The 16,653-nt window shown below is 44.8% G+C and overlaps 1 protein-coding gene across 6 annotated transcripts in view; it reads left to right on the top strand.

The window, feature by feature from the left end:
- Window positions 1–632: 632 nt before the first annotated feature.
- Window positions 633–16,653, top strand: part of LOC138651305 (carcinoembryonic antigen-related cell adhesion molecule 3-like) — a 49,007-nt gene continuing 32,986 nt past the window's right edge. For all 6 annotated transcript variants that reach the window (XR_011315467.1, XR_011315466.1, XR_011315465.1 and 3 more), the window contains exon 1: window positions 633–766. Coding sequence is in view for 3 of the 6 variants with exons in the window: in XM_069741398.1 (XP_069597499.1) it covers window positions 745–766 (22 nt within the window). In the remaining 3 variants the exon portion in view is untranslated. The remainder of the gene's footprint in view (window positions 767–16,653) is intronic.

Genomic DNA, 16,653 nt, shown 5'->3' with positions numbered 1-16,653 from the left:
AACGCTGTATACTGCAGGTATATAGGCCACCCATGGTAATAACGCTGTATACTGCAGATATATACAGCACCCATGGTAATAACACTGTATACTGCAGGTATATAGGGCACCCATGGTAATAACGCTGTATACTGCAGGTATATAGGCCACCCATGGTAATAACGCTGTATACTGCAGATATATACAGCACCCATGGTAATAACACTGTATACTGCAGGTATATACAGCACTCATGGTAATAACACTGTATACTGCAGGTATATACAGCACCCATGGTAATAACGCTGTATACTGCAGGTATATACTGCACCCATGGTAATAACGCTGTATACTGCAGGTATATAGGGCACCCATGGTAATAACGCTGTATACTGCAGGTATATACAGCACCCATGGTAATAACACTGTATACTGCAGGTATATAGGCCACCCATGGTAATAACGCTGTATACTGCAGGTATATACAGCACCCATGGTAATAACGCTGTATACTGCAGGTATAGTCACTATAGCCGGCCCTGGTGCCGTACAGCAGTTTATAGCTGCACTGAGCTCTGTCTCTGTCCTCCGCCACCTTCCTGGTAGCTCTGAGCTTTAGGCCTCTTTCCCGGAACAAGGGCGCCGCCATCTTGGTTGCCATGGTGACCCCAGCCGCCGAAAACGAAAGTAGTAGTAGTAAAACCTCCTGCACAGCTTCCGGTGTCTCCGCCTTAGGACGACGGGGAGGACGAAACACTGCGCACCATGAGGGTCTCTGTCCTGTCAGGTAATGATTAGATATCTCCTTTATCCCCCCGTATGTAACACCGAGGGCCATGATGGGGGTGATAGTTGCAGGACGCCCCATACGGGCGGCGGCCCTAGGCCTCTACACATGGCTGGCGCTACCCGTCTCCTTCTATGTGCAGAAGTCATTTAACTAAGGAAAAGAAACAAAATAGCAATGTAGGGAGCAACTACAACCCCCAGCAGGTGCTGTACGCTGAGAGTTGTAGTCTGACCACAACTATGCAGTAACCCTGCTGCTTGCAACAGCGATTGATGGAAATATCGACTCTTGTGCAATATTTGCAAATTATTTTTATTATATTTGTTTTATGTGTTTTAATGATATATTTTATGTTTGCTTCATTTTTGTATTGTATTTAATGTGTGTATAATTGTTTACTGTATTATGTTTATGTAATAGATTTACCGTGATTTAGATATTACATATTTAATTTAGTATTTTGTTTATAAAATGTTTTGTATTTAATGTACACATTCATTTAATTTAGTATTTCATTGTTTACATAATGTATTTAATATTTCGTATATTTTATGCATTTAATTTAGTATTTTATTTATTTTGTTTAATTTTCTGTATTTTTTTTTTTCACTGCCGGCTTTCGAAATCCATTATTTATATTTATTTTTTATTTGTCTGTTGATTGCGCTTTTTTTTTTTTTTTTTTTTTCTTGCGAGACGAGCTGTCATTTTTTAGGTTGATGAGCGTTTTTGATCACCTTTTATTACATATTTTAAGAGTTGAGACAAAAAAAAAAAAAAAAAATCACTATTCAAGGGGTTTTCCATTTTTTTTTTAACCACCTTAGGTAATCTCTATCTTGTAATGCGAACCCTGTGAGTCATTGATACTGCGCAGGTAAAGGGATTTCCCATTTTGGAAAACCCAATCCCTGAGGCAGTTTGTTTTAACCCCAGACATGCTGTTCTTTCCTCTTCCTTTCCGGGTCCAGCGCTGAGTCTCCGCCACTTCTCCCCAGTGTCTGTTATCGTCTGCAGCGCTGATGTCGCCTTGACAGCACTGCAGCCAATCACTGATCTCTGCAGATGGACAACCCCTACACCAGTGGTTAATGTTGTTGTACAGGGCCCCCTCTGTCTGTGTCCGCTCCTGGAGTGAGTATATAGTGTATTACCCCCACAGCTCGGGCTGTATGAGGGGGTCACGTGGTTCCACGGTGGTTTGTAGGAGCTCACATCAGCTTTTTATGGGGACTTTTGCCTCAATAAATGAGTTTTTTTTTTTCTCGGTGTGAGATTCCTGCATAGTTTATTATCTCGCTGTGCCGCCTATGCATGTGCTACAGAGATATAGTATAGCGGTGTCATCCCGTGTCTGTAGGGCGATTGTTATCTGCTGTTGCAGCTCTCCGCGAGATTTCTGTGTTCTTCAGGCCTCAAGTTCGGGTTTAAATACAAATCTGCACCAAAATTCTGCAGATCTGTACAGTACCATGCATGGGGGAGAGCATAGATTTTAGGACATTCTGCATTGGCCTTTCCACCAAAGAGGTTCAAAAATCAAATTAGACTTTGGGTTATTTAGTGCAGCTGATCCGGAACTTTTCTGTGCAGAATCTGTGGTCAAATGCCGAGGATGCAGAAACGGAGTTTTTGCAAAACGATTGTAACTTTGACACGTTTATTTTGATCTGCAATCCTCAATGGCCACTTTTGGGTTTGTACGTTTAATGTATAGGCACCTGATTCTCTGCACGTTACTGTGGTTCTGGCAATGTAGTGATATTTGGATAACGATCTCAGTCAGTGTCGATATATGGTGAAAATCAGGGCTGTGGAGTCGGTAAGCCAAACCTCCGACTCCAACTCCACATAAGTGGGCTCCGACTCCACGACGCTGACTCCACAGCCCTGGTGAAAATAGAGGACCCTGAGTCTTTGCCGTTAGACTCAAAATGTATACCGATTGAGGTCATGTTCCATGAAAACAATGGTAGGAGTGCCGATAATCTAATAAAGTATTTGTGGACTAACCAAAAATTTAAGAATAACAAGATGGTGGCCTGATTCTAACGCATCGGGTATTCTAGAATATGCATGTCCATGTAGTATATTGCCCAGCCACGTAGTATATTGCCCAGCCACGTAGTATATTGCCCAGTCACGTAGTATATTGCCCAGTCACGTAGTATATTGCCCAGTCACGTAGTATATTGCCCAGCCACGTAGTATATTGCCCAGCCACGTAGTATATTGCCCAGCCACGTAGTATATTGCCCAGCTATGTAGTAATATATTGCCCAGCCACGTAGTATATTGCCCAGTCACGTAGTATATTGCCCAGCCACGTAGTATATTGCCCAGCTATGTAGTAATATATATTGCCCAGCCACGTAGTATATTGCCCAGCTATGTAGTAATATATTGCCCAGTCACGTAGTATATTGCCCAGTCACGTAGTATATTGCCCAGTCACGTAGTATATTGCCCAGTAATGTAGTATATTGCCCAGCCACGTAGTATATTGCCCAGCCACGTAGTATATTGCCCAGTCACGTAGTATATTGCCCAGTCACGTAGTATATTGCCCAGTCACGTAGTATATTGCCCAGTCACGTAGTATATTGCCCAGTAATGTAGTATATTGCCCAGTAATGTAGTATATTGCCCAGCCACGTAGTATATTGCCCAGCCACGTAGTATATTGCCCAGTCACGTAGTATATTGCCCAGTCACGTAGTATATTGCCCAGCCACGTAGTATATTGCCCAGTCACGTAGTATATTGCCCAGTCACGTAGTATATTGCCCAGTCACGTAGTATATTGCCCAGTCACGTAGTATATTGCCCAGTCACGTAGTATATTGCCCAGCCACGTAGTATATATTGCCCAGCCACGTAGTATATATTGCCCAGCCACGTAGTATATATTGCCCAGCCACGTAGTATATATTGCCCAGCCACGTAGTATATATTGCCCAGCCACGTAGTATATATTGCCCAGCCACGTAGTATATATTGCCCAGCCACGTAGTATATATTGCCCAGCCACGTAGTATATATTGCCCAGCCACGTAGTATATATTGCCCAGCCACGTAGTATATTGCCCAGCCACGTAGTATATTGCCCAGTAATGTAGTATATTGCCCAGCTACATAGTATATTGCCCAGTGACGTAGTATATTGCCCAGTCACGTAGTATATTGCCCAGCCACGTAGTATATTGCCCAGTAATGTAGTATATTGCCCAGCTACGTAGTATATTGCCCAGCTACATAGTATATTGCCCAGTCACGTAGTATATTGCCCAGTCACGTAGTATATTGCCCAGTCACGTAGTATATTGCCCAGCCACGTAGTATATTGCCCAGCTACGTAGTATATTGCCCAGTCACGTAGTATATTGCCCAGCCACGTAGTATATTGCCCAGCTACGTAGTATATTGCCCAGTCACGTAGTATATTGCCCAGCCACGTAGTATATTGCCCAGTCACGTAGTATATTGCCCAGCCACGTAGTATATTGCCCAGCTATGTAGTAATATATTGCCCAGTCACGTAGTATATTGCCCAGTCACGTAGTATATTGCCCAGCTACGTAGTATATTGCCCAGTCACGTAGTATATTGCCCAGTCACGTAGTATATTGCCCAGCCACGTAGTATATTGCCCAGCCACGTAGTATATTGCCCAGCCACGTAGTATATTGCCCAGCTATGTAGTAATATATTGCCCAGCCACGTAGTATATTGCCCAGCCATGTAGTATATTGCCCAGCTACATAGTATATTGCCCAGTCACGTAGTATATTGCCCAGTCACGTAGTATATTGCCCAGCTATGTAGTAATATATTGCCCAGCCACGTAGTATATTGCCCAGCCATGTAGTATATTGCCCAGCTACATAGTATATTGCCCAGTCACTTAGTATATTGCACAGCTATGTAGTAATATATTGCCCAGCCACGTAGTATATTGCCCAGCCATGTAGTATATTGCCCAGCTACATAGTATATTGCCCAGTCACGTAGTATATTGCCCAGTCACGTAGTATATTGCCCAGCTATGTAGTAATATATTGCCCAGCCACGTAGTATATTGCCCAGCCACGTAGTATATTGCCCAGCCACGTATTATATTGCCCAGCCACGTAGTATATTGCCCAGCCACGTAGTATATTGCCCAGCCACGTAGTATATTGGCCAGTCACGTAGTATATTGCCCAGCCACGTAGTATATTGCCCAGCCACGTAGTATATTGCCCAGCCACGTAGTATATTGCCCAGCCACGTAGTATATTGCCCAGTCACGTAGTATATTGCCCAGCCACGTAGTATATTGACCAGTAATGTAATATATTGCCCAGCCACGTAGTATATTGCCCAGCCACGTAGTATATTGCCCAGCCACGTAGTATATTGCCCAGCCACGTAGTATATTGCCCAGCCACGTAGTATATTGCCCAGCCACGTAGTATACTGGCTAGTCACGTAGTATATTGCCCAGCCACGTAGTATATTGCCCAGTGACGTAGTATATTGCCCAGCCACGTAGGAAATTGCCCAGCCACATAGTATATTGCACAGCCCACGTAGTATATTGCCCAGTCCAAGTAGTATATAGCAATGTGGGCATCATATCCCTGTTAAAAAAAAAAAAAGAATTAAAATAAAAAATAGTTATATACTTACCTTCCGGATCCAAGCGAAGCGGTTAGCGTCGCTCCTCGCGCGCTCCGGTCTCGAGAGTGCATTGCGGTCTCGCGAGATGATGACGTAGCGCTACGTCATCATCTCGCGAGATCGCAGCATGGACCGGTTACAGGAGCGTCGCGAGCAGGAAAGGCCTGTTGTGGATCCGAGAGGCCGACGGACGGTGAGTATATAACGATTTTTTATTATTTTTAACTTTAGATCTTTTTACTATTCATGCCGCATAGACTGCATCAATAGTAAAACATTGGTCACACAGGGTTAATAGCAGCGTTAATGGAGTGCGTTACACCGCGGGATAGTGCGGTCCATTAACGCTGCTACTAACCCTGTGTGAGGGCTGACTGGAGGCGAGTACGGAGCGGGCACTGACTGTGGGGAGGAAGGAGCGGCCATGTTGCCGCCGGACTGTGCCCGTCGCTGATTGGTCGTGGCAATGGTCGTGGGCGTTTTGCCGCGACCAATTAGCGACTTGGATTCCATGACAGACAGAGGCCGCGACCAATGAATATCCGTGACAGAAAGAAGGACAGACAGAAGGACAGACAGAAAGACGGAAGTGACCCTTGGACAATTATATAGTAGATTACAGTATCCCTTCCAGAGATATGCAAATACTGTGCACAGAGGACAAGATCTCTAACTTTTAGCAATCCATAAAGTCAATAGCGACTTTTTAACGAGCCTTGTCCCATGACTTAGGATAAAAGCCAAACCATGAACTGTATTTGCAGACACATGTTTCGGGGTGTTTGCCCTTCATCAGTGCAAAGAAGGAGTTCTGATTTGGCTGGATGAGAGGTCACTGACCGGGGGTCTATGGGGTAAAGTTGGAGACTTATGAGCTCCTTGTGGGAATTTATGTAGATGACGAGGATCTAGGACTACAATAATGCTCTCCGCCCGCTGCCAGCTGTGGGTAGAGCGAGATCGCACGGTTTGGTTATGGTTAAGTCCCTCTCACACCCTCTAATTACTCCAGGATCTTCTGGTATTTTGATAGACCGACTCCACCTCGTTCTTTAATCTGTGGCAGTAGGTGTCAGTTCTTCATCCAGTGGGAAATGAAATCTGCAACCTCCTGTGGTCTCCCGGATTAGTGGCCAGATTAATTGTGACTGTTTTAGCACCTTGCCATTATGCGAGAAGCCAGTGCCACCTTTTACTGAAGGGGTTTAACAAAAATGTAATAATGAAGTCCTTCTCTAAAGGCGAACAAGGTGGACCAGAGTCTGTATGTTTTGGGTGCGTGCCCTGCACTTAATATTACATTTCACAACAGGTAACGTAAGAAACCTTTCCAAGAAAAGTACCGTAAGTGTTGTGAGTTCTGTTTTTGGGCTCCCTCTGGTGGTTACTGATGGTACTGGGTGACTTGTGTTCTCTGCGGTCTCTGGTGTCCACCTGTTCCATCAGGTTATGGGAGTTTCCTATTTAACCTGGCTTTTTTGTCATTTCCTCGCCGGCTATCAATGTAATCAGCGTGTCTTTTTACCTCTGCTCCCTGCGTCTGTTTTCTTCAGGACAAGCTAAGTTTTGATTTTCCTGTTCCACGTTTTGCTTAATTTTTGTCTTAGTCCAGCTTGCAGATATGTGATTCCTTGCTGCTGGTTGCTCTAGTGGGCTGAAATTACTCCTCATGTTCCATGAGTTGGCACATGAGTTCAAGTAATTTCAGGATGGTTTTTTGAAGGGTTTTTCGCTGACCGCGCAGTTCACTTTTGTATCCTCTGCTATCTAGCTTTAGCGGACCTCATTTTTGCTGATTCTATTTTCATAACTACGTATGTGCTTTCCTCTCATTTCACCGTTATTACATGTGGGGGGCTGCTATTTCTGTGGGGTGTTTCTCTGGAGGCAAGTGAGGTCTGTGTTTCTTCTAATAGGGGAAGTTAATCCTTCGGCTGGCGCGAGACGTCTAGGAATCATCGTAGGCACGTTCCCCGGCTACTGCTAGTTGTGTGTTGAGGTTCAGGATCGCGGTCAGCTCAGGTTCCATCACCCTAGAGCTTGTTTTGTTTTTGTGCTTGTCCTTTTGTGATCCCCTGCCATTGGGATCATGACACGTAAGTCATTGTGGTTAATAAAAAGAAGCAAGATATTCTGATAGTGATGGCAAATGAAAGGGTAACAATACCTTGTCTATACGAGAAAGAACAAAGAAACACAGCTGACCGCACCGCTGCTGCAGCTGACTGCCTCCGCTCCAGGCTGATGAGCCCCAGCTGGCCTCCAGATCTCGGGTGCTTCAGCCAAGAAGACAGATGTCATAAATGAATGAAGTGAACAATGGCAGCACTCACCGATCTTCTAAACAGGTGCCTTTATTGGTTAAAAATCTTCACGGCTCGGGGGTGAATGAACAAGAGAATGTGGGTGCAGAACGACGGCCGTTTCGCGCCGGTCTGGCGCTTCAACGGGTTCAGTTGAACCCGTTGAAGCGCCAGACCGGCGCGAAACGGCCGTCGTTCTACTCCCACATTCTCGTTCATTCACCCCCGAGCCGTGAAGATTTTTAACCAATAAAGGCACCTGTTTAGAAGATCGGTGAGTGCTGCCGTTGTTCACTTCATTCATTCATTCATACCTTGTCTATATGCAGTTCTCACAAACAGGGATATTTGGCTTTTGGGCGAAATTTCTAGAAAACGTAAAACGTTCACGTTACCACGATATTTTATCAAAAAAGTAGGACTTTTAAGTAGAAGCAAGCAATGGTGATTTCCTCATTCTCAAACAATTTATTGAAGCTAAAGCCAAGAACAGTGGTGAGTATACCCTCCAAAAAACGTCAATGTATCCACAACTTGTCATGTGGCCTTGAGCATCATTTACGGCTTGACAACGGTGTCTCATGGTGTTCACAAGGCGAGTTATTGTCTACTGAGGCACGACATCCCACTCTTCTTGAAGGGCGGCCATCAGGTCATTGAGGTTCTGGGGTATTATTATTATTTATTTTTAGACCACCGTTGATTCCATGGTGCTGTACATGAGAGAGGACTACTTGCAAAACACAGAAATCACAATGATCAAACTAATAGTGACAGACAGGTACAGAGGGGCGAGGACCCTGCCCATGCGGGCTTACATTCTACTTGATAATGGAGAAGGATACCGTAGGTCCAGGGGTTGCAGTAGCTCCAATGGTGTTGGGGAGGTGGAAGCGAGGTCATTCCAGGCTGTAAGCTATTTCAGAGAGATGGGTTTTCAAGTTCTGCTTGAAATTTCCGAATGTAAGGGATGATTGGATGTGTTGTGCCACAGAATTCTACGAGTTGGGGGATACTCAGAAGAAGTCTTCAGGCGATTGGATGAGGAACGTACAAGTGTAGAGGGGAGAAGGTGACCTTGGGAGGACTGGAGATTACATAGTGGGAGATAACAGGAGATTAGTTCAGAGAAATGTGGAGGAGACAAATTATGGATGGCTTTGGAGATCAGTGTTAGGGCACCTTCAGATATAACGATTTTGTTAACGATATTGTTGCAACGCCACGCTTTTTGTGACATAGCAACGATCCCGCTAACAATCTCGTTATGTGTGACAGCGACCAACGAGCAGGCCCCTGCTGGGAGATCGTTGGTCGTTGGGGAATGATCAGGACCTTTTTTTGGTCGCTGATCACCCGCTGTCATCGCTTGATCGGCGTGTGTGACGCCGATCCAACGATGTGTTCACTTGTAACCAGGGTAAATATCGGGTTACTAAGCGCAGTGCTGCGCTTAGTAACCCGATATTTACCCTGGTTACCATTGTAAAAGTTAAAAAAACAAACAGTACATACTCACATTCCGATGTCTATCACGTCCCCCGCCGTCAGCTTCCCCGCACTGACTGTCAGCGCCGGCCGTAAAGCACAGCGGTGACGTCACCGCTGTGCTCTGCTTTACGGCCGGCGCTGACACAGTCAGTGCGGGAAGCTGACGGCGGGGGACGTGATAGACATCGGAATGTGAGTATGTAGTGTAACTTTTACAATGGTAACCAGGGTAAATATCGGGTTACTAAGCACGCCCCTGCGCTTAGTAACCCGATGTTTACCCTGGTTACCCGGGGACCTCGGCATCGTTGAAGACAGTTTCAACGATGCCGAAGTCGTTCCCCTGATCGTTGGTCGCTGGAGAGAGCTGTCTGTGTGACAGCTCCCCAGAGACCACACAACGACTTACCAACAATCACGGCCAGGTCGTATCGCTGGTCGTGATCGTTGGTAAGTCGTTTAGTGTAACGGTACCTTTGGATTGAAGTGGGTTCATTGGGAATTTGGGAGCCAATGAAGGGATTTGCAGAGGGGAGCAGGAGAGAGGTGGATTAGTTTGGGCAGCAGAGTTAAGTACGAACCGAAGAGGTGCGAGAGTATTAGCAGAAAGGCCACAGAGGAGGATATTGCAGTAGTCGAGGCGGGAGATGATTAGGTCATGCTCTAATATTTTAGTAGATTGGGGGTTGAGGAATGGACTGATTCTGAAAACAATGTGTTGAGGAGAGTGTTTATTTCTTTGGTGCACCTCATCAATATACATTAGGCCAGGAGTAGGCAACGAGTGAACATCTACTATATAAAGCTGAATGTGTGTGTGTGTGTGTATGTCCGGGATTGCCATCTGCTCCGTCGCAGCTACAGCCACAAAATTTTGCACACTCACACGTCTGGACCCCGAGAGCGTCATAGGCTATATTGTGAGGCGAAATTTTAACCCCGCGCTTTCCAATTCACCAAACAATTTTGCCCCTATCTACATAATGGGGAAAAGTGAAAGGAAAAGTGTTGGAGGCAAATTGACAGCTGCCAGATGTGAACAAGGGGGACTTAAAGAATGAGAGCGATGGCGCCAAAGAGTATATACCGTACAGTTGCTAAGGTGGGACCCCGACATGGGATACTCACCACACACGGGGATATGAACACACACACAAAATGCGCCACACACTACCACATGCTTGAACACATATACCACCCTCAGCACACATTTCACCACACATACACCAACCTCGCCACATAAAAGTCGAAACACAAAAGTCGCCGCTCAAAACTCACCACGCGCAAAACTCGCCACATGCAAAAAATAGGCTCACGCAAAACTCGCCACAAGTGCAAAACTCACCTCATGGAAAACTCGCCACACGCAAAACTTGCACATGCGGAAAAATTGCCACATGCACAAAATTTGCAACACATGCAAAAGTTGCCTCACACAAAACTTGCACATACTCAAAAGGCACCACACATAAAACTCACCACGCGCAAAACTCGCCATGCGCAAAACTTGCTGCACACAACTTGCTACAGTAACCTGTCACATGCAACTTGACACACAAAAAGTTGCTACACGCATGTCGCCACACAAAACTCATCTCACAAAAGTCGCTACATGCATGTCGCCACACACAACTCAACACACACAACTTGACAGACGAAACTCGCCCTAAAACACACACAAGTCTGGTATTAGCCTTCAAAAATAAAAATCTGATTAATAAGCAGACAAACTACAACAATTGCACCATATAGGAAATACGGCAGCTGTCAGTCACATGACCTGTCTATTATGTGTATGTGTGAGCTAATATATACTGCCAGGGGGAGGGCTTCCTGTTGGCTGGGGATTTATCAGGCTGCCAATTTAGCTTACAAATACTGAGGTAAAAATACTGAGCAAATAACGTGTGACCGAGGTCTAATACAGGACATCACACAGGTATATACTATATACAGGGGAGATGACACACAGATATATACTATATATAGGAGAGATAACACACAGGTATATACTATATAAAGGAAGAGATGACACCCAGGTACATACTATATACAGGAGGAGATGACATACAGGTATATACTATATACAGGGGAGATGACACACAGATATATACTATATACAGGAGAGATGACATACAGGTACATACTATATACAGGAGGAGATGACATACAGGTATATACTATATACAGGGGAGATGACACACAGGTATATACTATATAAAGGAAGAGATGACATACAGGTACATACTATATACAGGAGGAGATGACATACAGGTATATACTATATACAGGAGGAGATGACACACAGGTATATACTATATACAGGAGCAGATTACCTACAGGTATATACTATATATAGGAGGAGATGACATACAGGTATATGCTATATATAGAAGATGATATACAGGTATATACTATATACAGGAGGAGATGACACAGATATATACTATATACAGGGGAGATGACACACAGGTATATACTATATACAGGAGGAGATAACATACAGGTATATACTATATATAGGAGGAGATGACATACAGGTATATACTATATATAGAAGGAGATGACATACAGGTATATATTATATATAGGAGGAGATGACATACAGGTATATACTATATATAGGAGGAGATGACATACAGGTATATATTTTATATATAGGAGGAGATGACATACAGGTATATACTATATATAGGAGGAGATGACATACAGGTATATATTATATATAGGAGGAGATAACATACAGGTATATACTATATATAGGAGGAGATGACATACAGGTATATACTATATATAGGAGGAGATGACATACAGGTATATACTATATACAGGGGAGATGACACAGCAGGTATATACTATATACAGGGGAGATGACATACAGGTATATACTATATACAGGAGATGACATACAGGTGTATACTATATATAAGGGAGATGACAAACATGTATATACTGAGGTGAAAATGAGAGGTGTGAGGTGAAAATGAAAATGTGTGAGTGCAAAATGAGAGGAGTGAGGGAAAATAGTGTAGTGATCGGAAAATGACAGATGTGAGGTCGAAATGACAAGTGTTAGGTGGGAATGAGAGGAGTGAGGGAGAAAATGAGAGGTGTGAGGGGGAAAATGAGAGATGTGAAGGAGAAGATGTGATTGGGAAATGAGAGGCGTGATGGGAAAATAAGAGAAGTGACGTGCTATAACTAACCACAGATATTTACTATGCCAAGGCAACGCCGGGCTCTTCAGCTAGTATATATATATATATATATATATATATATATATATATATATATATATTGTTCAACCTAACAAATGTATGTGTATGTATGATATATATGGTGATTGTCTCAGGTGACCGGAGCTCTGGTCTCTTGCCTGAGCATGCACACAGAGTAGAGTATGGAATCAATGGAGAGGCATAGGCTTCCTGTTGAATCCATACTCTACTCTGTGTATGCACAAAGGCAAGAGCATCACAGCCAAGCATCTCTTCACTGAGCCAGCATCCAACTGAAAATGACAGAGGGGACATCTTCAGCTAATTGGCATCACCTGCAGTGTTCTAGTGGTTACACCGCTCTTATAAATTACGGTAGTCACTCCTACAAGGAGTAGGAAACAACCCCACCATGACTAGTCACCCACTAATTAGCAGTTTAAAATTATGTTGGCCCGTGCAGTAATCAATAAGACGGGTTTAATAGTAAGGGTAAAGAGATAACAATAAATACATGGTGGTGGTGGTTTGGGTGGATCTGGGGAACCTGGTTCCACTTAAAAAGTCTATTTTCCCCCAGAATCTTCGTCCAGGTGAGTAGACATCAGTGTAATATGAGGACAGCTTGAGTCTGACCCTAGTAGGTTGTGACCCCATTGAATCAGAACTGGATAAATATGAGAAGCTGGCGTGCCTAGAAAGTTTTTGTTGGTGCCAGACCTTATTTTTTGGTCTTGTATTTGATGTGGTTCTTATTGACAGGCTCCTGGAGCTTCGTAGCACGCTGCTGGTCTACAGGAATGTGTCCACCGCCACGTTAGGGTTCGAAATAGGGCATCAAACTTTGGCATCCAGACGCAGTGCAGTAGTCTTGTCCTAGTGTAAAATCCTGTGGTCCAATCCAAGAGGGGCTGCTTTACGCTCGCTTTTTGTGCTGCTTGTACATCCCTATAAACCCTTGTAAGGTTAGATTGTTTTTCTGGGTCGGTTCCAACTGGAAATTATCTTGCAATTCAGATACTTGGGTCAGCCTCCACACAAGACAAGTTATTACAAGCAGCAGATAATTTGCATTATTTCCTGTTTTTTTTTCGTAGTCGCAGAACGAGCTTTGTTCTCTATTCTGTATCATTGGAGATTTGTGCAGAAATAGCTTTCCGTTCAACTGATCTAAAGCTAAATGCCAGAAAAAGAGATGATTAGCTAAAAAAAAAAGTGTGAGCGGTGCACATTCAGCTCCAAGTCTCAGTCTTCAGAGTTTCTGTTTTCCGGGGACACCGCTTTGACTCTGACTTGAGTGCACTGTCTGATGGAGCCTAGGGTAGTCTAAATCAACTTGGTGTTCCAAGGGGTCGGACCAACATAATAATAAGCCCAGTTACAGGAATAGACCCTCAGTCTATCCTCCTGGCTAAGAACTTACAGGCAGGTAGTTGCTAACTGCCTGCATGTTCTGACCAATACCGATCTCTGCCATCTCAAAGCGTTCACGGACCGCTCCTGCAAGCAATTCTGCGGCTTCTGCTGACTTCATGACAACAGAGCAGCTCCTTCTCTTGCGCTCTGCTCTATTGATGGGGCATCGCTGCCAATGTCATGCTGATTGTTAGCCAACTCCCAGATGTCAGTCGGCATGACGTCTGCAGTGACTCCCCGTCAATAGAGCAGAGCGCAAGAGAAGGAGCTGTTCTGTTGACGACCGGTGAGATGAAGCAGATGAATCGGTGGCATAGGTCGTCCCCGTTCAGAAAGTTCTTAGTCCTATCCACAAAAATAGTAAAAGTTCTAGATAATCCGTTTTAATGAGGCATGTTTCAGCACTGTCCATGGTCGTCTTCTTGTTTCTACAATTATGTTTTCTCAGAAACGCTGCAGTAATGCAGCCAGTATCTGATACATACCACCCATGCCCGGGCTTCACCCATGAATCTGCAACCAGGTTCCCTTCTAAGGATCTCCATCTTTTTACAGCTCCATGATTGGTTTAAAAAATAGAAGTGTAAGGCTACTTTCACACTAGCGTCAGAATTCGGGCCCGTCGAATTGCGTCGGGCCGAGATTCCGACACTAGCATTGTTAGCGCCGCACAACGGGTGCAGCGGATGCATTCTCCGGCGCATCCGCTGCCCCATTGTGAGGTGCGGGGAGGTGGGGGCGGAGTTCCGGCCTCGCATGCGCGGTCGGAAAAAGCGGTCCGTCTGGAGCAAAAAACGTTACATTTAACGTTTTTTGCTCCCGGCGGTCCGCCACAACACGGCGCAACCGTCGTACGAAGGTTGTGACGTGTGTCAATACGTCGCAATGCGTCGGTAATGTTACGCTATGGGGCAACAACGCATCCTGCAAACAACTTTGCAGGATGCGTTTTTTTCCCCTAAACGACACATTGCGATGTATTAAAAAAATATTTTAGGTAGATGTCCTTGCACACAGTTTTTTTGGCAGGGAAGTTGTCCCAAATGTCTTGGAAAAGTAACCACAGATCCCAGACAGACTAGATGATGTTGAGATCAGGGCTCTGTGGGGCCTGATCATCGTTTCCAGGACACCTTGTTCTTCTTTACGCCGAAAATAGTTCTTAATTATATTGGTTGGATGTTTGAGATCATTTTCTGGCTGCAGAATAAATTTAGAGCCAATTAGACGCCTCCCTGATGGTATTACAAGATGAATAAGTATCTGCCTGTATTTGTACCGAGAAATGGGCAACCTTAAGGGCTGTAGATTCAGTGGTCTACCAAGGAAACTTAGTGCAACAGATGAAAGACACATCTTGATTACTTTCCTTCAAGTTAGGAACATGTCCAGCAGTGCCATCATCTCAGAACTGGTGGCAACTGGCAGGACCAGCTCCACCAATCTACTGTTTGGAGTAGCCTGATAGAGGTTTGCTTCATGGAAGAAATGTGGTCAAACCTTTGACATGGAAACGAGGCCAATCGACTCAAGTATGCATGAAAACAGTAACTGAGGTGGAGAAAAATGGAAGCAGGAGCACTGAACCGATAGTTAAAATGTGAAATATTTGGCTGTAACAAAAAGCAGTTTGCTCCTGAAGGGCTAATGAAGGTCTACAGGAACAGGGAAGTACAGATCGTGGCTACACTTCAGCAAATGGAGTTGGGAATTTTTGACAAGATTAGTGGTGATACTTATGGTGATACTTATGCATCGTGTAAAATACCATCAGGAAGGCGTCTTATAGGTTCCAAATTTATTTTGCGGCTGGTCAACAACCCTAAACATCCAGCAAACGTCATTGAGAGTGATCTTTAGCGTAAATAAGAACAAGGAGCCCTAGAAGTGATGATACGGCCCGAAGAACGCTGATCTCAGCATTACCTAGTCTGTCTGGGACTGCATGAAGAGGCAGAAGGATACACAGACGATCTGGGGTCAGTTCTCCAAGATGTTTGGAACAACCTCCTTCTGCGTTCCTTCAAAAACTGTACAAGCGCGTATAAGTATTGATGAAGGCAAAGGGCGGTCACCAAATATTGCCGGGATTTAGATTTTTCTTTTGTTCGTTCACTTTGCATCTTGTTAATAGATAAATCACCTCCTATCTATATTCATAATTGTCTAAGGGTCACTTCCGTCTGTCTGTCCTTCTGTCACGGTTATTCATTTGCTGATTGGTCTCGGCAGCTGCCTGTCATGGCTGCCACGACCAATCAGCGACGGGCACAGTCCAATTAGTCCCTCCCCTACTCCCCTGCACTCACTGCCTGACACCCGCTCCGTAATCCCCTCCACTCACCGCTCACACAAGGTACAAGGTTAATGGCAGCGGTAACGGCCCGCGGTGTAACGCACTCCGTTACCGCTGCTATTAACCCTGTGTGTCCCCAACTATTTACTATTGATGCTGCCTATGCAGCATCAATAGTAAAAATAGGTCATGTTAAAAATAATTAAAAAAACCCTGCTATACTCACCCTCCACCGCCTTTTTCGCTCCTCTCCACGCTCCCGGGACCGCTCCATTGCAAGTGGCAGGTTCCGGTCCCGTCCCAGAGCTGGTGTGCGACAAGGACCTGCCGTGACGTCACGGTCATGTGACCGCGATGTCATCATAGGTCCTGCTCACACCGGTCCTGGGACTGGAAGCTGCCGCTTGCAATGGAGTGATCCCAGGAGCGTGGCAAGGAGCGGGAAAGGCGGCGGATGGTGAGTATAGCAGGACTTCAACGGGCTATAGGTGAGTATAT

The sequence above is a fragment of the Ranitomeya imitator genome, chromosome 10 (assembly GCF_032444005.1).
Source record: "Ranitomeya imitator isolate aRanImi1 chromosome 10, aRanImi1.pri, whole genome shotgun sequence".
Classification (NCBI taxonomy): domain Eukaryota; kingdom Metazoa; phylum Chordata; class Amphibia; order Anura; family Dendrobatidae; genus Ranitomeya; species Ranitomeya imitator.
Note: the sequence above shows the minus strand (reverse complement) of the source record. Positions and strands in the feature narration are given on the sequence as shown.